We start from the raw sequence: 21,770 nt of genomic DNA on the forward strand, positions 1-21,770 counted from the left end.
TGAACGTGGAAGTCAGAAGTTTATTGAACAACATTTTATGAAATTATGGAACATTTCACTTGTTTTACAGGTGAAATGTTATCGTAGCAATCAAGACACTCACTCAACTACGGTGGCCAAAAGGGACAAAACGCATTTGATTCAGCCATCAGTGGTGTTCTTATTCAAACAGCAAGCATACATCAAACTTGTTCTGATTTGCTAGCGCATAGCCCCTTTGGCACTGGTCATTCTAAAATGCTTTTGGCTGGCTCGCTGTCCAGTGGCAACCGACGCGAGACAGGTGCTATTAGCTTAGCAACTGAGACATGCGACTACGGTGGCCTGAAAGGGACCAAAGGCATTTGGTGGAGCTCCCCATCGTGGTGTTAGAATTTCAAACTCAAAATGAACTCAGTCAGCTCATCTCCTTGTCATAATTGTGTCAGGTTAGTTCACTGGAGCTATTAGCTTAGCAACACAAACACTTGAATACGGTTGCCACAGAGGGACAAAAAGCACAAGTCAACCTTGTAATGCGTCAGTAGTCCCTTTCGCACGTCACAACATCAAAGAAGGCTTTTCCCTTGTTCGCTCTTGACAGAGGTACCCTTTTGATAGCGGAGCCATTAGCTTAACAAGCCGGGCGCCCAACTACGGTGGCCTTAAAGAGACAAAATACATTTAGTGAAGCCCTCCAATGTGTTCAGTGGAGTTACAATTTCAATTTCAATGTATTTCAGCGTGTTCCTTTTTCGTCCAGAATTCGTCAGGTTAGTTGACTGCAGCTATTAGCATTGCAAAGACACTTGGTAGGACAAAAGTCACAATTCAAACTTGTTGCGAGTAAGTGCAAAGTGAATTAGCCATGAAAGTCAGCTTTTAAGAAGTAGCCTTCAACGTTTAGTTTGTTGGTTCTACGCCCCGCTAAAGAGCACCTCCTGGCTCCTGGTTTCTGGAGGTGTGTGTGGGCAACCAAGTAAAGTTGCAGCGTCCTTGGGGGTCCCTCCTCACAAAAGCCTGTCCCTGAGGGTAGCTGAGGGTCTTTACGCTACTGGCAGGACTCAGGGACATCGCGAAGGCTATGTCCGGATGCCCGCCTTCAGACCGTCCAACTTGTGACGGACTCTGCGGGGTCCAAGACCAGTTCAGGACCGGACTGCTGAAAGGAGCCTGTCTTAAGGGAGTGGCAGACTCGGAGAATTGACGTCCTGGTGGTGGACTATTGTGTTTTGGAGCGGGCGCCATGAAGGCAGGATGACTCTCAGGGGGACCTTCTTCGGCGCTCCCGTCGCTGCAGCCTGACCGGTCGCTCTGGATTTGGTGGGCGACCGGTGAGAAGTTTTGCTGGTATGCAGCCGGCAAGGAGGATGTGTCGATGGTCTCCGGGTCCTTCAGGCCAAGAGTCCTCAGAACCCAAAGGTCCAGCGTGGGCTCGGAAGAGGTGGAACCGGATTCGGCAGAAGTGGACTCGGCGGAACTGAACTCCGCTTTGAGGTTCCGACAAATGCGCTTGCTGACCTGAAGGTGGCGCCGAGAGGAATTTTGGAACGAGCCAACGTGGTACGGCCGCTTCCTGTTCAGATTGCTTGTCCTGTCGCCACTCAACTTCTGTACAACAACATTCATTGGTGTTCTGAGTACTTCATTCCTTCGGTGTCAAAAATTCAGGTTCATTTTTCTTTCATGCAAGTGACAGTTGCTGTACGCCGCATCTCTCGTGAAAAGTCTGCTTAGCTTCGATGAAGACCTTGATTAAGCGATGGTAAAAGTACTCAAGTATAAGTACAGATACTTGTGTGATGTAAATACTCTGGTTGAAATAGAAGTTGATGAAGCGATGGTAAAAGTGCTCAAGTATAAGTACAGATACTTGTGTGATGTAAATACTCTGGTTGAAATAGAAGTCATTGTTTTCATTTCTTGACTTGAATAGAAGTAGAAAGATATAGACGACAAACATTTACTGTCCCCTCAAAATAACGCAATACAAATGCCTAAACAAACCACTGGCAACAAAAGTGAGTACACCCCTATGTGAAAATATCCAAATGGGGCCCAATTGGCTAGTTTCTCCCCCCAGTGTCATGTGACTCAGTCGTATTCTAAAGTCTCAGGTGTGAATGGGGAGCAGGTGTGTTCAATCTGAGGTTCTTGTTCTCACACTCATGTCAGGGGCGTACTGACTTGAGTGAGATACTCTCGGTGCCAATGCTCGGTTGTTTACACGTGGCCCGACACTTGACCCGTTTATTGTTTGTCTATTTGCCCTGAAATTGACTGGCGACCAGTCCAATGTTCATCTGTTTGAGACATTGACTGTGATGACCAGTCTGTTCTTTGTCTAGATCAACGCAGCGCAAATAAAATAAGGCGTCAAAGTTGGTCTCACTTTAGCTTTGTCTTCCAAATTCCTGATGAAAGATGAGTTGAGGAATTGTCGCAGTGTGTCGTTCTCCTCCTGGAGGCGATTCAGTTGCTCCTCTCGCTGCAGCAGCATGTCCTCAAGCTGACGCCGGCCGCCCATTCCATACGCACACACAACACATTTAGCAACCTTTGCACTTTTCTGTAAGCACATTTTGAACGGATTTGTCATACAAGACATGTTGTAGATTAGCATGCTACCTGTTTGTTCCTTTGAAGGTGAGGAGAGAGCTGCTCTGACCACAGCCCACCAGCAGGGGGAGACCTGCTAAACACACACTCGTCTGACACACCCACGCACATGAACTTTTAACATCAATTAAAGCCTAAATACGATCATGTGGAATCGACAACATGATAGCATCGGTATTCGTAATAATAATTTTAAAACCACTTTCGAAAAAAAATACACATTTATTTTTCGACTGACCCCACGCATACGAGGAACTGCGACGCTTCTCCCCGACCACGGTGACGTCACATTGATCGACCGGGGACCACGTGGAGGTTAGGGTTTCCATGGAAACGGAAACAGACGAGGAGCCGAAGACCCCTCTGAAAGGGGATTCAACAACATGATGCAGAAATTATTAAAAAACTTAAACACGTGCAAAAAAAAACCCCAGAAAACAAACAATAAAATAACAACACCTTATTGTTTTATTGAATAGGAATTGAATACAGAAATGTTAAGATACAATTACACATTTTAATTTTAGGCACCCAAAAATAAAACAGTTAAATAATACAGTTTAACCTTTGACTTATTTATTTTTTAAATAATTATTTCAAATGAATTATGAAATAATTTAAATTTCCTGCTGGGATTATTTTTTGTTGACTCCATAAGTACATCGAAATACACATTATTATACAACACAAATACTGTAATATAATATATAGTAGCGAGGCTTACATTAGTAACACGTGTGTTTGTAATAAGATATCACATGCTGAAGCAACTTCGAGGTGGAAAAAAGATACCCAAACATGTTCCTAATTCATTCATTTTTACGTTCATGTGGTTCACGTGCAGATAGATGCATTGCACCAACATTATGACGATTATCATAGCTGGTGATTTACACTCACGAAACGCACAGATCCTGCTCATAAGTCAAATAACAAATGTGACAACTGACTCTTAACGAATGTAGTCTTGAGTGTTATGAGTAAATTGTCCAAATTTTAAAATAAACAATATCCACGTCCAGCATTTCCCGCCACAGCGTGAACATAGAAAAAGGCACCGACACACGTGAACTCACCGCAGACACGCGCACTCACGGATGTTCGCCACGTGCACGCGCGCTGCCGAACGTCCAGTCACAGCAAGTAAAAAAAAAAAAAAAAGTTGTTAAAATGTAGAAATAATATCAGAAAAAAGATGAAAGGGACACATGCTGCTGCCTCGGAATATCCTCTGCTCGCAATAAAAGTCACGCACGCACACAGAACAACTAATCACAGGTCGCCCAATCACATTCATGCGCTATTGTGACGTCACTACTCGATGCAGGTAGGAAACCGAGCAGCGGATGATCTGATGTCAACAAATTTACTGTCTGAAAGGATTTGGAGACATTTAATTACATGTGCACGTCTATGGGTGACACACACACACACACACACGGGAGTGTGTAAAGTCATTAGAAGTAAATTTCACAAAGCAACAAACTAAACTCGTTCATAATTCACCGACACCACATGAAGTCAAAGACAACAACACAAGGGGGGAAAGTTAAGACACGTGAGATGACAAAGGAAGGAAACAAGGAGAAAAGAAGGCACACGTAGGACACAAAGAAATCAGACGAGGACAACAATGTAGGAGACTAAAGGAGGACACGAGGGGAAACGCTGTCACTTACACAACACAAGAAATGAGACATTGAAAGAGTACAAAGGAGACGAGGACATGGGGAGGACAAGGGGGCATGAGCAGAGGTGAAGTTGAAAAAGTGTGCGACACGAGGAGGTCAGATGAAGCCCCAAAATGTAGGACAAAATGAGACTAGTGTAAGACAATATAGGAGGACACGAGGAGAGGAGACGAGGACATAAAGCAAGGACTCGAGGCACCAGTGAAAAGACGGACAGCACATGACGAGATGAACCGCTGAGTCCTCAGTATTGATGAATGTATTGTCATTACTGATCGCACCGTGCAGGAAATGTGACTCTTCCCATCATGCCTTGCGCTTGTTGAGTTCATCTGTGTCATGCGGAGAAGTCAGCGGAGTGACTATTATGGGATGGCAGGCACAATAAGCTTGCGTTGACCAAAAGCGCCAATCCAACTCGGCGGCCATTGTGAGAGCGGACGCGTGTCAGGAGGGCGTCGCGCAGCAGGTGAGCCACTTTGATGTCCGACTTGTTGCCGCGGCGACGGGCCGGGCCGCTCCTTTTCCAATTAGCCCCCGGGTTGCCATAGTTGGACAAATGCCAGCGGCCAACAGCGGGATGCGGGATTACCCGGCGCAAAGGACGGCGACCAGCTGCTAGCCTTTAGCCGAGCCTGTACCCCGCAAGTGGGCGGGCCCTCGCCCGCCCATCGACAGACACCAAGTTCGACCTTGCTTTCATCGCACCAGTACACATTTTCCAACCCGACTTTAAGGCTTTTCAAGTGTTTTTGCAAAATGTTGAAATCAAGGTTGAACTTTCTGGCCAATCATCCAACAGGTATGCTTGGCGCAAACACGACATCACCGCTCATCAAGGCTACAGCGAAAGTGAAACACGCTTTGGGGCCGGAAGGAGCGCATGAGGCCAGCTGAAAGAATGAACGGTTCCAAAAAGCCGCCAGTTAGCGCAAAATCTGCAGGAATCTGCTAGCTAGAAAGCAGACAAAGCAAATCGGCAAAAGTCGACCAAAACAGAGAGAGTGGGGTACAACAAACGGGCGGGCTCGGGTCTGACGAGACAAGTGGGTAAGGCAAAGGTCAGGAACGGAAGACATGGTAATCAAGTCAAATGGAGGGAAAAGTATCGCTAGCCACACAAGGCATGAGGTAGCTATACTGCGCTTTGAAAAAGTCACAACCCATCCCCGATGACTTTTGCCCTTGTGGAATAAGTGGGAGATTTTACGAGCTGATACCGGCCCGCGTCTGGTCCGGACAAAAACGCGAGTGTCCTAAATAAGCGACTACAGGCGGTCTACCTGCTGGTCTCACTCTGGTTGTGAGCACAGATGCTAAATCCCGCCCGGCCCACCTCCCGTTTCGCGTGCCCGCTGGGAACCGAACGACGGGGGGGCGGGGGGGGGGGCGTCCCGGGGGCGGACGGCTGACGGGATTTGTCGGCCAACGCCGGCGGCCGGACTCCTTTGACTCCTCAGGGCGGCGCACGCGTCGACGTTAGCGGACGGCCAGCAAACGTTTACGTGAAGAAGTCCCAAAAGTGCGTCGGATCGCGCAAGACTCGACGTGACAACTGACGTGATGAAAACGTAACGAGTGTTTTTGGACACAAAGACAATATGGACTCGAATGAACCTAAACACCGAGAACACCTTGGGTCTTTTTCAAAGTTCGTACTATGACTTGAGTGAATTGTCCGAGAAAATCCTGAAAGCGCATGACTGCGTGTGTGTTAGCGTGCCTGGTTCAATGTTGAGTGCGTGTGAGGCTGCCCCCCGCCGAAGTGAATTTAGGACGACAAGCTGGAGCATTTGACTTCTGCACAGGAGGCCACACAGAAAATCCCGTCCTAAAAATGGGAAAGTGCCGCACACAGACACACGCACACCAACTTTGTTTTCCGTGTGTATGTGCTTCCATAGGAAAGTAGTGATTAGCTTGTTGCCTCTAATCTCAGCTAAACTAAGACCCCTTTTCCATCCCCAATAATGGCGGCTAGCCTGCTGAGAGCTGGAGGCCAATTAAAGCACCATGAGAAAGAGCGAGCGAGACATCACCGATGCACAAAGTGCGTGGGGGGGGGGGGGGGGGCTAACTTGGGGTGGGGCAAGCAGCTGCTTTCAAGAGGAAAAAATGACTTCTGCTGTGTTGTATCCAAATAAGTGCGCGCGTGCGTCTGCAGTGGCAGCCCACCTACGGAGCGTCAAATGAAAGCAGCAAGTCAAACATATGTTCCATCGGCTGGCGACATGCTGGTCTTTTGGTGACTCCGAGAGCTCAAACAAAGTCAGCGGCTCCATTCTGGCTCCTGCACTGAGCTGGAGCAGCTCACCGCTGGAACGTGTCCGTGTTCTATTGTCGGACTCAATGAGAGATTCCCATGATCAGCATTTCGCCACCAAGCCGCTCAAATACGACGTGGCCAAATTGAATACAAGATGATCACGAACGGATCCTGCTAATGTGCCAGCACTGCAGCTCTGCTTACCCTTTGGCTTTGACATGATCGTGCTTTTTTTTTTTTTTGGGGGGGGGGGGGGATTTGATTAGTTCATTTGAAAGGGGGCAGTGCAATTTCACATAACACATGAAAACTCATGGTGGAAAAAAAGCCAGAATATAGCCAAAAGGCTATTTTTCATCTGTAGTCCTGATGTAAAAAAACAAACATTAAAATACAATTCCAAAATATAAATATGAATAGCAAGACACAAATTCCTTCAAACATTTCACAATGTACGATAGGGCTGTCAAAGTTAAAGCATTAACTATGGAGATTAAACTAAATTTTATAACACACAACATTTTTTTACCCAGTTAACTCCATAGTTTTATGTCATTTTACTTTAAAAAAAATTGCTCAACGGCTCATTGGAGAAATCCAAAATCAATTGCACACTTCGCAAAGCCAAATTCAAATGCCGTATTAGTTGTACGTCTTTGGTGTATGGTTCAACTGTTATATTCTACAGGAAAAGAATCGTATTCAAGGATAAAAAAAAACCTATTGGAACGGTCGTTAAATCGAAATATCCTTTTATTTTTTCCCCACATGAATTCCAAGATTTTACTCAAGTAAATATCATTTCCAAGCTTCGGAAAAAAATGTCGTTGGAAAATATGATTCATCGCGATCAATTATGGAAAATTTTGCGATTCATTAGTTCAAAAAGTGACATCGCTCGCACTACAATATACATTAGAACAAGTAATTAATGGCAGGCACACAATAAAAATCACAATTAAAAGCTATGAACACATGAAGACAATGACAGCACAGAAGGTTAAAAACGTTTTAGTGTTGCCAAGTGAAGTTTTGGCCAAAGGGATGATTTTGCCCCAGACGTTGGTCCAGCTCACTGCGAATGCATTTCACTTCAAATCCGAGTTTCGACGTTCTTTTCTTTTGAGTGCTCCACCTTCATTCCGCTCTTGTTACATTCAATATCATCAGGACTAATTCCAGCCTGGGCGGCGGCCTAATGACATGTTAGTAACACCCCCCCCCCCCCCCCCTACCGGAAGCCGAGAGGGCTCGGATGTCGCCCGGCGGCATGCCGGGTGACATCGCCGCTCTGCGAGTCTTCTGATTGGCTGTTTGCCGGCGCGTGGCGGACGCCGGCATTGTGAATTTCTTTTCGTCGCGTGAGAACGAGACGTTCCGAGATTGGATGAGTCCGGCCCACAAGCGTGTGTGCATTGTATCACAACAAGTGCGTGCGCAGTGAAGGAAAGGCAACATTGAAATTGACGTGCTCCAAGTCCAATCAACAAGCAAAGCATTTCCTGTGTTCACGACCCGTATTACCTGTCCCACATGATCAATGTGTGCGCGTGTGTGTGTATGAATGTTAAAGCGGGATAATCAAACAGGTTGAAGATGATGATTTTTTTTTACCATTTTCTTTCAGCTAAGACAGGAGAGCTACTTGGGGTTTTGACAACTCTTCGACTTTTTCAACCCCAATGGCAACTTTCATTAACTTGCCCCCGTCATCATCATCATCACCATCATCACCATCGTCATCGTCATCATCATCATCGTCATGATGAGGCCTTTCATCGCCTGCTCCAAGAGAAGAGCAAGAAGTGCACACTGAAAGAGGATTAGTCCTGTTCTCTGCTGCCCCTTAGCGGCCGTACGTGGAAAAACTGAGGCTCAACCCTGACTGTTGTACTTTCAAAGCTCAGCTGCTAGATGGCGGTATCGAGTTCTGTAAACGTTCTGGGAAGCGCGTTTCAGTCGGAACTGGACTGGAACAAGAAAAGGTGACAAGTTGTTTTCCAGGTATTAGTCAGAGCTTGTCTTTCTTCTGGAAAGGGGCCAAATGCTCGCAACTTGTTTGTCCCACTCAGACGTGCGATTTGGATGGCACAAAGGATGGTAGCAGACTACATTTATGTGATCCACTGCGCGGAAAATTGAAGTGCCGTTTGTTTCCCCTTTTTTAATGGGAAGAGACAATTTCTCTGGGATTTTTCTGGACTCCCGTTCCATGCCAGTGCTTTATTGGGCAGAACAGGAATGTTGTACAGTCGTGCGTTTCACTCACCTACTCTCCATTTTTTTTTCTGTGTCAGGAAACTCTTTGCTGAAAAACTTTCGCAGGTGCCACGTTAGCGGAGCAAGATGGCAGCAGCCAAGTACAGGAAGCATACAAATCAAAATGGAGCCCTGAGTGTGTGTTCCTCCATTTTGTTTGTGCGTACGTGACCACCATGAATGTCCACACATGAAAAACGGAGCCTGATATGAAAGCGATGTGACATCGGCGCGACCCGAGAAGGACATCGCCAATTAGCGGCGCGGTTATTTCCGTCATTATTAGCGCGTTAGCTGCTATTCATAGCGCAGGTGTGTTTTCTCAATGAGGGCGAGCGAGATGAGGACTCGGGGGTCGCCGGGGGGGGGGGGGGGTGCGTCTGACGTGGGGCGGGGGGGCTGTTGCCGGCGGCGATGGAAGCAGAAGACAAAAGCATGTCCACTGTTAAAACCACGGAATATACGTGTTTTTTAAGTTCACTCGCTGGCTAGCAAACATTTCAAGTCAACTTTCACAAGTTGACATACATGGAGTTGGTCGAAACTCTCAATAAGCCACAGAAATCTTAGTAGACAATCTTTGCAGATGATCAAGAAAATGAGCCTGTCAATCATGTTTTATCTGTCTACATGTGTTGCTCCACTGTTGGTGTTCAAAATCCATTGCTTAAAGCGTTGGAGGCGTGGCTCAACGTGGGGTGGACTTTAACGTTTGACTCCGCCCACATGGAATGGCGACCTCGAAGCGCCTTCTTTTTTTTCTTGTCTTTTTTAGTTAAACGTTTTTTTGGCAGCTTTAATAAAGCGTCGTCTTATGACATCACGCTTTTTTTTTTTTTTTTTTTACCTTTAATTTCACATCAAAAATGATACAGTATCGAATACTAACCTCGACCTGCGCTCTCCGCTGGGGACAAGTGGTGGACAATATCATCATCTTGATCTGCGAGAATCACTCAGGCCCACATTTGGAAAACGATTTTCCCGAACTCGGAAGTATTTAGGAGACGAGGACATGAGTGGAAGGGAAGGAGCCGCGCAAGGAAAGACAAAATTCTATCAAGAGCAAATCCGCCTGATGATGCCATCACACGCACATTTACACAAGTGGAAAAGGGGGACAGGAAGTGATGTCACAGCAGAGGCTGCACATTGGATGGACAGCTGCTATAAAACCTGACATCAAGTCTGCACACGGCAACAGACACGAGGACACGTTGAAGGTAAGGCGCTCGTTCGTGTGTTTGTGTGTGTGTGCACGCAGGTGCGTGCGTGTTGTCACTTCCACCAGAAAAAACGTCTTCATTTCCCGCACTCGTTGCTGCAAGAGTTGCAGTTTTATTTGATATGAATACTTTCAAATGCTTCATTAATAAATGCCTTCTGCAGATCAGATGCTGATATTTTCTCAACTCTTCTTTTTACATGAAAAGAATTTGAGTTTTGTTTTGTGCATGATTTCATGTTTGCATGCTGGTGTTATTTTAAATCGTTAAATTGTATTTCAAACTCATCCTGGTGCATGAAGGCAAGGCAAGGCAGCTTGATTGATCGCGTATTTCATACACTTATTTCATTTATTCACCAATCAATGGCATTTTTTTAGGGTTTTCATGTAACAATATTCAATGTCATCGAAAAGAAGAATAAAACTCCGATATTGTGAAGCAAGTTTGGCCGATGTTGAAGATGAAGGTCAGGGAAGACCCGACCAGGGTATTTTTGTGAATGGAAGAATTTCCTCTGTGTGTGTGTGTGTGTGTGTGTCATGAATGGGACATGCGTTAGCAGTGTGTGCGTGCGAGCGTGCACGTGAAGCCACATCGTGCGTCATCAAGAATGCGTTTGACGTCGGCGGCATGTGTGCGCGTGCGCGCGCGCCGGCCCGCTGTATGCGAGCGTGTCTCGGGGGAGCTCGTTTTTGGACGCTCAAAAGGCGTTTATTTGCAGGGATGGAAAATGCTAAAATTAGCCCCACGTTGCTGGACAATACGCATCCCCGTCAGCAGAGCTAAAAGCGGCCCGTGTGTGTGCGTGCGTGGATGCCGCTCCAGGTGTTAGCGCGCAGTGCAAATGTCTTTGTAGGCTAATATGCTAACGCCCGGGCGGCAAAAGTGATGCTGTCGTGGCGCCGTGTGTTGCAGATGCACTTGTGCGGCCCTCTGCTGCTCATCTGTCTGCTGTCCGTCAATGCGCCGCCTGAATGCAACGCCCGCGAGCCGACGCAACCGCAACAGGTCAGAACATGTACACGCGCTGCAAGGAGAATTCAAGGGGGGACTTTGCAAGTCACCGCCGTGCCCGAGGAAGAACAACCCGCCAGAGACGGTCGCCGTGACTGACGAGGTGTCAATCATTTGCCGCGCATTCGCGGGCGCACCGCTAGCCGATCGCCAGCAACTCTTAGTTTGGGCTTCGGACGCTTTGCTCAAACCATGGCGGAATATCCACCTCTGGCTAAAAAAAAAGAAAAAAAAAAAAGAAATATCCATCTCTTATTGGCCAACAACTGGTCATAAAACTAGGCAACAAAAGCAGAGAAGGATCCTTAGATTCGGAAGCGATGCGGAATTAGCATTTTGGTTCTTCATGGATTGCGCATTGCAAAAAAAGGAGGGAAACAAATTCAAAGTGATGACCAATAAGTCACTCTACCAAAAAATGCGGGGAAGTTCCTGCCATTTTTCAATCATTATTTCAATGATAATATCTCCGTTTTTTTAGTAAAAGGTGAGTCAAAGGTTATTGTTGTCAACATTTCTAGACCTCCAAGACAAAATGGCAAATTTACGGCGAACTAATATTATTATTATTATTACAGTGGTGAAGTTATTCTCGCCATAAGGGAAGAAGCGCGTTCCATTTCTTTTGTCCACGTGGTGCTCCCCGACCGAAGCAGGCTGATCTCACCCACCTGTGTTGGCGTTTGCAGCATGTAGACAGCGACGCGTGGATCAGGTCTGGGCCCGCTGCAGTAGCCCATCCGGGCGGGACCAGAACGCCGCGGCCACATCGGCGAGCCAAGGCAGAGAACGACGTGACGGAGGCCAAGCGGAAGACGACGTTCCCCGGGAACGCGGCGCCATTGGATCGGCTGGCCGTCGGTGCTAGCAACAGCAAACATGCGGCAAACCGCCAGAGGTCAGAACACATGGAGAAAAGTCTTTTTAAGAAGAATGTAATCTTGTGAGATTTTTTTTGGTAATTTGCAGAATCATGAATTTTTTGGGGTGGCAAAAATGTGCATTTTTTTCCCCCGCTGAGAAAAAAGTAAGGGATCGAGAATACTCATATTTTTAAGAGAAAAATATCATCAGAACAAAACACGAATCATATGATCAACATTTTATTTTAGATGACACTGCTTAAAAAATATTTTAAGAGAAGATTCAATAACATTTCAGGAAGAATTGTTCCTGGGGAAAAAAAACATGAAAAACTGGCATACGTTTACTATACGTGTATAAGTGTAACAAACATTTGAGAATATGTGAAGTCATCTTCTGAGAATACCTAAGATTATGACTTTGATCTTGCCAGGTATTTTTTCCAATAGTGGCTGTAATAGTTCTTGGGATGTGTTACTATTCTGTCAAAAAGGGAGTGAGTATAAAAATATGTACGTAGTGTAGTACCTGAAGCGTAGCTGTCATTTGTGTGGCTATCAGGGTGATTGAGTTGCTACGGCGACGCATCAGCCTTCCTCCCATGGACAGGATTGGGATTGGGATTGGGATTGGGATGGGACGCCTGCCAAACAGACGAGGCTAAGCAACGCCCACCTCTGGGCAATTAAAGTACTGCATGTCACTGTCACGCACTCATTTCACCATCGTTCCGATGGATGCTCCGCCCCTTGTCACAGGCTGCAGCCAATCAGCGGCTGCAATGCTCGCCGCCGTCCATCGACGCACCTGGAAGGCAAGCAGTAAAACAACCTTTTTTATACTTTAAATACAAAAACAATGTTTCTAAATGTGTCCAAATATGTTCATGCTCCTCAAACACCACTTTTTCAAATGTTTTTATTAAAGAAGAATAGTACGGTATTGTAATAAAACATTAAAGAATGGAACAAAAACAGGTTTTGTTAAGTGTATTTAATTGCTGCAGCCACCGCAGTGTGTGTTGGATGCGTGCCCTCAAAGGGCGTGGCCTAGGGAATGACATCAGAACGTTCCATTCCCGTGTACTCGTTTTGCATTTGTGTGTTTGACTGTGGGGTAAACACATGAGCAGATTATTTGAATACGGATGACTCCATATTTTGGACGGAAACAATAAAGAAAGCTACATACTGGAGACGCCTTTGATCCCCACGAAACAGCAAGCGCCCGCTCCTTTTTTACACCACACAAAAGTAGCCGGATGCATGTTTCACTTGATACGTCCGCCCTCCGTCCACGACCTGGGTACCCTTCCGTCCTCGTCCCTCCGTCTTTATTCATAAAAATGATTGTCCTCCGACCCCTTCCGTCCTTATCCTTTCAAAGCGCTTCCCTCCTTACATTGCGTCGGTCCGTCCCCCCAAACAAAAAGCGCCTGTGCATGACATTATTCCAAGCTCATTATTTCCTATGCACATCCACTTACCGGCTGGGAGTATCGTGAGTGGATTGAATTGTTTACAACTGTTTAACGATGATGGTCGATGATGATGATGTGGAATTGCGAAACGGAGCAAGCCAGGGGACATCACGGGAATTTTTAAGATTGCGTACATTTTGTTGCCTCTTCACCTTTTATTGCATTATTTGGCAATAACAATAATTATTGCAAAATAAGGCAATGCTATTTTAGGGGGAGAGCAAACATTCTTCCACTTCCGGGTCATAGCTTTTAGTGTTTTTTTCCCCTCGTCCACAAGAGGGCAGACTATGCCTGTGACAACAATACTTTAGGGAAGGAACGCACATGAAAGAGCACTCGTGTTGTGCACATTAGTACACAGTCTTGCTTTTTAAAAGAAGCCAACACAAAACGTCAGCCGGTACTTGACCCGGTTAGGGACGGACGAAAACCTACCGCCGTCCTTGCTTTGTCCGTCCTTTTTAAAAGAGTTCTCATCCCCAAAATGGGCGTCCGTCCGTTCCGTTCCGTCCCAGGGACGTAATGCCCACCTCTGCATTCAAGTATGAGTGAGAACAAGAGGTCAGTTGGTTTTAGTTATTTATTTAGAAAATTATCCTGGACCCACAACAAAAGAGTGCACATAAAGGCTCTACAAAGTGACCCAGGACAAGCTGGGACATCAGCATTACTTGAGGAGGCCTGATTGGAGCAGCAGCAGTGAGGATGCGACATCACTGGTAACTTCCAATTTGATTTCTGCCTTTCCCTATCGACCATTATTTGACACTCTCACCGTTAGAAGAGAGGACATCAACTTTCGAAGGCAACAACTGAGACTGTGCGACCAAGCGGATGGTCCTAATGGATGGGAATTAAAAACGGCAACAGAGTAAGAACTCTCTTTCGTGTAGAGCTGAACCCAAAATAAAAAAAAAAAAATAAAGTGAGAGAAGTAACGAAAAGAAAACAATTCCTATCGAGGTTAAAATCAGAGTGGCATGCGATTTCCCTCCACGCTGATTTTAACGGCGTGTCCCGTCTTGGTGAGGCGACGGATGTCTGCAAAGCGACGCATCTGCTTGTCCACCCGGGACATGCCCTTTTTCACAGGTCCCTGGGGAGAAACGCGGCAAGTCAGGGACGTTCGCTCATTTACCGGCAATGCGTCAGCGACAGCCTTACAATGTACTTTGCAAATCTCCGCCCAAAAGCAAAGATTCGACTCGTGAAAGGTTTGCAAAACACGGCCGCTCACCCTGCTGGACTCCATCTCCACGTTCCATTTGGGTCGAACGACGTAGTCTTTGTTGGAGGGCATCGGTACTCGAGCCCTGGCGCAAAAGCCCGGGTCGCCTGGTCGGAGCGCTCTGCGGACATGAGCGCAAGCAAACACACGTGAAAACATTTTTCAAGAATGAATCATCATCTCAGTTCTCAGCGTCTTCTTTGTCAAGGCTTTGGGTCTCCTCCTCTGAAGGAGGCAGCTACCACGCTAACTGAACATTATCAGAGCAGTTCAAATAACACTTGTCGAAGGTCGTTACCATGACAGCTAAATCATCAGGACACATTAGCAGGGGAATTAACATTTGCTTTGGAATACACACTCTATATAGGAATTATTTTTAGGCCGATGCCGAGTCAGACATTTGGCAGGAAAAAATTCAGATAACCAATTAATCTAATAAACATATTATGAATAAAATAACTTCTATGGAATTTGGGCCTGACCAAAAGTGATTTGTTTAGGCTGAAGCCGGTGTAGATATATGGCAAGTAAAAATTCCGAAAACACTGACAAACAGCACGTTTTCCCATTCAAACAACACAGGAGGTTGTTTCCATGGCAACAGGGGCACCCGACTACATTGAAACAACGCTTGCAGTAGAAGCTTGGTCAGTCATCTTACTTCTCCTCTCCCGTCAGCTGTTTCTCCAGGTCTCGACGGGGAGTCTGCCCTCCAGAACTGCGGAGACAAAGAAGGAAGACGACGAGGTCAGCGTGGACGCGGACGCGACCGGATCCGCTGGGCCCAACTCTCATGCGGTTATTTACCACTGCAAACCAGCCGGTGTGACGTCACACGCAAACACACGGCCAACTTCGGGAACCACCGATCAATGCTAAAAACCTCAACCTTTGCCTTGTCGTTTTGTATCGCAACGTTGTTCCCGTGAAAGGCAAAAAAATGGGTGCAGTGCCCCATAACAACTACAGATTCAACTCATTTTCTAGAAGCTTTTATGGATATGAAAATAAATGATTTTGAACTAAAATAGTAGCAACATTACGCTTGATAATAGTGAAAAAAATAAAAGGCTCACCTGTTTTCTGAAGCTGAGCCATGATTGGTCGTTACCTGAGCCCTGAGCAACTGTGACGTCATTTTCAGTCGACAGATAGTGACAAAATGGCCGCCCCCTGAGACGGCTAAAAACGGCTCGATTTTGCTGCTGTTCTTTTCGGAAGGTTCCACTGTAGTTGCTCTAATGTTACAATCGGTTTTGGTTTTTCATTATAGTTCATTTTTATTTCGCTTTGACTTTTGTTGTTTTAAAATTGGGTTAGTTTTCATTTGCTTTTTTTTTTTCTGGAAATGCCTCATTTTTGATCGTATACGTTTTAGTATTAGGTTGTTTTTTTTTTAAATAGAGTAATTGTCAAGAGCAAGAAAAACAAAAGGTAAAAAAGGGTCAATAAGAATTGTTTAATAAAGTAAAGTACAATTCTCCAACGACTGACCTTCCTTCTTCTGCACGGACTTAAAATGATGTCTGATATTAATTGACAAAGATGAAAACCAAGGACATTTCCACAATAATTAGTGCTAGTCTTATGAACGCAAGATGTAGTTTCAGTTTTCTTTTTAAAAAGCATTTTAGTCCGCTTGCTTCTGTTAACTCTAATAATCTGGTTGCCCACGCGTGTTGCAGAACAAGCAACAACACACCAAATTCATAACCGCTACCAAACAGTTAGGCCCGTGCTACCACCTCAAAACTCATTCAAGTTGGACTTCCACGTCTCGATTTGGGGACGTCAGATTCACACTCTGAGCTCCCAGTAAGGCGAGGGAAGACGAACAAGCGAGCGGAGTGAGTGGGCCACATGTTGTTCACATGTAACATGCGGGATGATAGCGATGAGAGAACCTGCTCGGTGGAGAGAAGACGTCCGGCTCCTCCGCCCTCTCCACCTTCTGAGGCTGACTGAGGAGGACGAAGAAGAGGAAGAGTAGGAAACGGAGGAAGGAGATGGATAGGGCGAAGAAAAGACGAGAGCAGAAAATGCAAAGTCGGGCTGGGCAAAGTCGCCGCTTGAGCTTTAAATTCGCATTTATTTGTCGGGAGCACTTTGTGGTTGTTTTTATCCTAAATCAATTTCTTTCCAGCAGCTCCTCGCAGTTGAATGCGTGTCCATGTCGACGTACACCGCTTACTTACTTAATCATTTTTTGCCACATTGTGTTGCAAAATGACAAGAAAGGTGCCCTGGTAGAAGGAAATCACAGCATCAATGGCGCTGAAAGTTGCCAAAGACATGAATTATCATGAATGTAATAATCTTTAAATTATCGGCCCGGGCCCATCGTCGGCTCCGATATTCCGTGTTTTGGCCGTTTATATGTTGCAAAAGCGGTACACTATTCAACAAGCTGGAAACTTTTGGACATAAAAATGCTTCTTTCCTGCCCCCCATGTTACTCACTGCTGCCCTAGCTACTCTGTAAACAAATACAGTGCAGCTCAACCTCTGGCTAGTAGACTTAGTTATAGCAAGATGCTTTTGAATGACAGCTTTTTCTTTGAGTGGTTTAAATCGGACGTTTGTCAAAGACAAAACAAACGTGACATTATATTCTAATGCCCAGCCCGAGCGGAGTGCAGAACGCGATGACGACGGTGACGCGAGGACTCTCGCAAGTCGGCGTACTTCCGGCGAAAGAGGGAACGTCGAGGCAGCAAGTGCGGCCGAGCAAGAGCAAGAAAGCGCCGGCGGGGCTACCTGAGTCGCCTGCGCTGAGGCATCTGCTGGTCCAGGTCGCGCTGCTGCCGCTCCTCTCGCGTCATTCCCTTGTAGTTGGACGTCAGGCCGAAGATGGGCCGCGACCACTCGTCTGCCAAGGCAATGGGGGGAAGCCAGGATGAGCAACCAGGAAGAAGGAGACGGCGGGCCGTGCGACGAGGCACGCTTACTAATGAGCTTGAGGGCCAGGTCTTTGTTGGATCTGGACTCTTTGGGGTGCTTGTAGAGGAACATGACGGCGCGACCGATCCCGCTGTGCTTCAGCGTCTCCTGACTGACGCTGGGCAGCTGGAGGCAAACGCATCAGGGGGCTGTTGGGCTTGCCGGGAAAGCAGTTCGCAACCGTCAAGTGCAACATTTTTGCCCCCATCAAGGGGCGGCAGCGCGCTCGCTCGGACCGATTATCGGCCGGGCCCATTATCGGCTCCGAGATTCTGCGTTTTGACCAATATCGGCATCGGCCTTTTTTTTTTAGATTCTGATGGCCGATAATAAATCAATTTAAAAGTGTGTTAACTTTAAGGAAGGATTTATTTCAAATTTCAGTTCCATTTAGAAGAGATTCTACTGAGCCTGCATGGGAACACACTGCACTTTTAGTTTGAAACCAAATCAAAGAGAAGTGACATTTGAACATTTCTGTCATTTGGAAATTTGGGATGATATATTTTCTGTAGAAAATGACAAGGCGCTCTTGTTTCAGTTTTCATTTCACTTTTGAAGAAGACACGCTGCTGAGCCTGGGAGCTCCTTTTTTGTTGGAATTTTACAACAAAGACATATTGGCAAACATTTATAATAAAAAAGACAATCTGCATTATGCAAATCTGAAAATTTGTTTTATAAACATATGCTTAAACATGTTTCAACAAAGTTAAGAGTTTTAATTGGTTTTTTTTTTGACGGAAATATTTTGCTTCTTGCTGAAAATGAATATCGACTCCAAATATCGGTTATCGGCCTCTTTGATAATTGGTATTGGCCCTGAAAAATTACATATCGGTCTATCTCTAGTTAGCCCCGCAGTTGTGAGGTTCAGGGTTCCAATCTCAGCTCCTGTGAGTGAGCAGAACCTCCGGCTCTGTTTGTACTCACTTCCTGCAGGACCCTGAGCAGCTCCTCGCGGATGCGCAGCGCCGGCAGCGACTTGTCGGGAAGCGGGCTGATCCACTCTTTGATGGCCGACATGACGCCGCTGTCGATGAACGTCTCCTTCAGGTCCTGCCTGAGCAAGCGCACAACACCACTTTGGGTTTGGATCACGTATCGTCGAGACATTCACAGGGAACACAAATTGAGCCACTTGCATTTCCCCCCCCTTTCAACTATTCAACTGAAAAACGCAGATTTTCACGTCTTTCTGTGTCACCACAAGACGCTGCCACAAGGGGCTCTTCTTTCGAAGGTGCTTACTAAAAATCGGCGTTATCCTTTACGGAAAGCTAAAAATCAGAATCCAAGCGACTTGACTAGTCTTGATTGTTGAATCTGTTTTGTATTTTTGATTGTTTCCCCAAAACATTCCAAAATGACTTGCGCAAATAACGATAGCGCTTAAAGGCAAAACTTTTGCACTACCTTGAGGCATCGTGGTGCCAAGGAACTATGTTCAAGTGAGTTGAGGAGTTTCATTTGGACAAAAATAGCGCTTTGCCACCATCACGTGGCATATACAGAGTCACGTGTAGTCAATTTATTCACTGTAAGTTCCTAAATAAACCAAAAAAAAGTACTTTTTTAGGTGCATGACCACTTGAGGCAGCAGCGTGAGCTTCTTCAGCGCCGGTTTCTTGGCACTGTTCAATGTTCTGTCCTCCTGAAACGAGAAGAACAAATCAAAGTTGGGACGGTGAATAAGTGGAAGCGGCTCAGAGTTGTTTTTGTACAAGTTTGCCGGTCAGACCTCGGCGGCCTCGTTCATCTTGATGATCATGGCGCTGACCACGTCGTCGGCGTCGCTGATAAACGTTCCGCCGTCTCGGTGGCGGCGCCGCTTGCCGCTCATGGCCTTCTTGCGAGCCAGCATGATGTCAAAGTCGGACATGAAGCTGGTACTGAATACACACAGAATCAAAGGCCAAAGTTAACTGCAAGAAAAAAAAAAAAAGAAAGAAATCGCTCTTTGGCTTACCACAGGCACGTCCAAATTTTCACCTGTTTTCTGAAGCTGAGCCGTGATCGGTCGTTACCTGAGCAACTGCGATTTCATTTTCTAGTCGACAACAAATGGCAAAATGGCCGCCCCCTGGGATGGCTAAAAACGAGTGCATTTGACTACTTGAACTTATATTTCACAAACCAATATCTATCAGAATGCCGTATTTGGACTGGTGGAGGCGCATAGAACATATTATTGTAGTGAAAATGTTGGGGTTGACTTCCCCGTTAAATATCATGACTGGAATACGCAGAAGGGCGCAAATGGCTCCCTGGCCGGACTTTGGCCATGTATGCGTGTGCGTAACACGTACTCTTGGCCTCCGCGGCGGACGCCCTCATCAGAGTCAGAGTCCTCCATCTCCTGCTGCTTCACCTTGGCCTCCTTCTTGTCGCCCTCCAGGTCCTCCTGGTTGAAGCCCTGCGCACACAAACACACATGTAGCATTAACATGTAGCGCCTGTCGCTCTCGACAAATATAGGCCACGTACGCATACAAGTAAGACAGTGGCAAAAAGGGAAAGTAGAAGTATTGCAGACTCAAAATGCTATTCTGTATCTGCACCTTAATTCCGATCCTCATCAAATTTGAACTTGCTTCTACAAAGTTTTGCTGAAAGTTAAAATTGACGCATTGCATTAAGACTTGAGCACTGCTGTATGTCTAAAAATACTTTTCACGTGGGAAAATGCAGATTATTAAAAAAAATACATGCATATAAATTTGCACCGGGTAGAAGTGATTTCATGGTCTTTGTGGGTGCTCACGTGAGCTTTGGGGAGACTTGGCTCCGAGCGGCTCTAATGTAACTAACATTGCATGGTCGCGGTAAATGTGTTACTTATAACTTCTCTGCTACTTTCGCCACACTTTTGTTTGTTTTGTTCATAAACAACAGTGTTTATAATAAATGATTGTTTCTTGGAAGAGCAGGTGTACATGCAGCAGGCCTTTGTGGCGGCACATAATACAGTTGTACTCACCGTAAACTCTTCCTCCTCCTCATCGCCAGACTCTCCAAAGATGTCGGCAATCATTTTCCTTCAATACACAATGACAGATCACAGGCAAGGTGATATCGACAAAGTATTTGCAACTCGGAATCACATGCCTTGGGTCAATACATTTCACCATGCGGATAAATCACTCCTTGAGCAAAGTATAAACACCAGTGAGATGGATGGAGTATCTTGGCAAAGGAGAAGTGTTCACGGACAGAGATTCAGATTTGTGAAAAATATTTTGTGCATACTAAAAATCTTTGAGTTGATGAAAATGGGAGCGATAACAAAAGCGGGGCATTTATATTTGTGTTCACGCTTTGTGTACATTGTACGGCGCACTCACTCCTCCTGGTTGTCGTCATCGTCGCTGTCGCTCCCAAACAGCGCCTTCTCGTCCTTGTTCTCCGCCGCGCCCTTGGAGCGCTCGTCGTCGTCGCTGCCGCTGTCGGAGCCCAGCTCCCGGAGCTTGGCCGCCATGCTCTTGTCGATTCCGCCCGACTCCGCGTCGCTGTCGGAGCCCAGCTCCCGGAGCTTGGCCGCCATGCTCTTGTCGATTCCGCCCGACTCCGCGTCGCTGTCGGAGTTGTCGTCGTCGTCGGACACCGCGCGACTCCTCTTCACAGCTGAGCGTGCAACGAGACCAGATTGGAAAACTTTGGTGCCCGCTTTGTATTTTAAAACCAACAGCTGTGCTAAGTCATTCGTAGATAAGGTCATTTAAAAAAAAAAAAAAAATTAAGCGATACAATATGGATGAAATCTATGTAACTTTTTACTGGGAATAATAAAATATTAGCAAAATAAATTAATAAAGAAATACATTTTCAAGTGTTATTGTTGGAGACAAATTCAATTCTAATTACCGAACTAATTATTTTTAAAAATACATATAAAAAAGGTTAAATGACCAAGTAAAAAGAAGTTATTTACAAATATTTTTTTATTTGCGTGAATTCATCTCATGAGACAAATTCCATTCAAGGGCTAACTACATGCAACAAACACAGCCGTGTCAGGCGTCTTTGTCCCACCTGGTTTTTCTGTCTCTTGGTCTTCCTCGCTGTCGGACAGGATGGCCTTCTTCCTCTTTACTGCAAGACATTAACATCCGTTATGGATTGACTGACTGATTGATTTTTGGCACACCACCATTCACAATGGAATGTTTACATCAGTACAACTTCCTCCTCAAAG

The 21,770-nt window shown here is 45.9% G+C and overlaps 3 protein-coding genes across 9 annotated transcripts in view; 1 reads left to right on the forward strand and 2 right to left on the reverse strand.

Annotated features, from left to right (window-relative positions):
* On the reverse strand, positions 1-11,931 carry gmnc (geminin coiled-coil domain containing). Of its 3 annotated transcripts, none has more exons than XM_086034804.1 (5): positions 11,729-11,931; positions 2,837-2,961; positions 2,608-2,690; positions 2,372-2,488; positions 1-1,590 (listed from the first exon to the last, which is right to left on the reverse strand). In XM_086034804.1, the coding sequence occupies exons 2-5, from the start codon at positions 2,925-2,927 to the stop codon at positions 907-909; spliced, it is 975 nt and encodes a 324-aa protein (XP_085890930.1). In that variant the 5' UTR covers positions 2,928-2,961; positions 11,729-11,931; the 3' UTR covers positions 1-906. The 3 variants fall into 3 exon arrangements, with proteins under 3 accessions (XP_085890930.1, XP_085890932.1, XP_085890931.1); XM_086034806.1 differs by lacking the exon at positions 11,729-11,931 and adding an exon at positions 9,704-10,111; XM_086034805.1 differs by lacking the exon at positions 11,729-11,931 and adding an exon at positions 3,675-5,641.
* On the forward strand, positions 9,955-15,929 carry ostn (osteocrin). Of its 4 annotated transcripts, none has more exons than XM_086034811.1 (4): positions 9,955-10,037; positions 10,959-11,051; positions 11,747-11,955; positions 12,680-15,929. In XM_086034811.1, exons 2-4 carry the CDS (start codon positions 10,959-10,961, stop codon positions 12,744-12,746), a joined length of 369 nt encoding a protein of 122 aa, XP_085890937.1. In that variant the 5' UTR covers positions 9,955-10,037; the 3' UTR covers positions 12,747-15,929. The 4 variants fall into 4 exon arrangements, with proteins under 4 accessions (XP_085890937.1, XP_085890936.1, XP_085890939.1 ...); XM_086034810.1 differs by having other exon boundaries at positions 9,960-10,037; positions 12,483-12,914; XM_086034813.1 differs by lacking the exon at positions 9,955-10,037 and adding an exon at positions 10,420-10,868 and having other exon boundaries at positions 12,483-12,960.
* The window catches only part of iws1 (interacts with SUPT6H, CTD assembly factor 1), a 12,231-nt gene continuing 4,431 nt past the window's right edge, over positions 13,971-21,770 (reverse strand). For both annotated transcript variants that reach the window (XM_086034799.1, XM_086034798.1), the window contains exons 4-15: positions 21,608-21,667; positions 20,920-21,199; positions 20,556-20,613; positions 19,885-19,991; positions 19,317-19,467; positions 19,147-19,229; positions 18,509-18,638; positions 17,584-17,701; positions 17,393-17,504; positions 15,297-15,353; positions 14,642-14,753; positions 13,971-14,500 (exon numbers count right to left, since the gene is read on the reverse strand). In XM_086034799.1, coding sequence (XP_085890925.1) covers positions 14,375-14,500; positions 14,642-14,753; positions 15,297-15,353; positions 17,393-17,504; positions 17,584-17,701; positions 18,509-18,638; positions 19,147-19,229; positions 19,317-19,467; positions 19,885-19,991; positions 20,556-20,613; positions 20,920-21,199; positions 21,608-21,667 — 1,394 coding nt within the window. In that variant the 3' untranslated portion in view covers positions 13,971-14,374. The remainder of the gene's footprint in view (positions 14,501-14,641; positions 14,754-15,296; positions 15,354-17,392; positions 17,505-17,583; positions 17,702-18,508; positions 18,639-19,146; positions 19,230-19,316; positions 19,468-19,884; positions 19,992-20,555; positions 20,614-20,919; positions 21,200-21,607; positions 21,668-21,770) is intronic.

This window comes from Filicampus tigris, chromosome 7, assembly GCF_054856515.1.
Source record: "Filicampus tigris isolate MCC_2025a chromosome 7, RoL_Ftig_1.0, whole genome shotgun sequence".
In the NCBI taxonomy this organism is placed as follows: domain Eukaryota; kingdom Metazoa; phylum Chordata; class Actinopteri; order Syngnathiformes; family Syngnathidae; genus Filicampus; species Filicampus tigris.

What these genes read in the sequence shown, in the direction of transcription:
- gmnc (XM_086034804.1), bottom strand. Translation starts at nt 2,927, where the DNA reads ATGGAAACCCTAACCTCCACGTGGTCCCCGGTCGATCAATGTGACGTC. An exon ending in CAGTTCCTCGTATGCGTGGG is followed by an intron (nt 2,691 to 2,836) that starts GTCAGTCGAAAA and finishes TGGGTGTGTCAG; the next exon opens with ACGAGTGTGTGTTTAGCAGG. An exon ending in ACCTTCAAAGGAACAAACAG is followed by an intron (nt 2,489 to 2,607) that starts GTAGCATGCTAA and finishes GGCCGGCGTCAG; the next exon opens with CTTGAGGACATGCTGCTGCA.
- ostn (XM_086034812.1), top strand. Translation starts at nt 10,932, where the DNA reads ATGCTGTCGTGGCGCCGTGTGTTGCAGATGCACTTGTGCGGCCCTCTG. An exon ending in AGCCGACGCAACCGCAACAG is followed by an intron (nt 11,052 to 11,746) that starts GTCAGAACATGT and finishes TGGCGTTTGCAG; the next exon opens with CATGTAGACAGCGACGCGTG. An exon ending in CATGCGGCAAACCGCCAGAG is followed by an intron (nt 11,956 to 12,482) that starts GTCAGAACACAT and finishes TGTGGCTATCAG; the next exon opens with GGTGATTGAGTTGCTACGGC.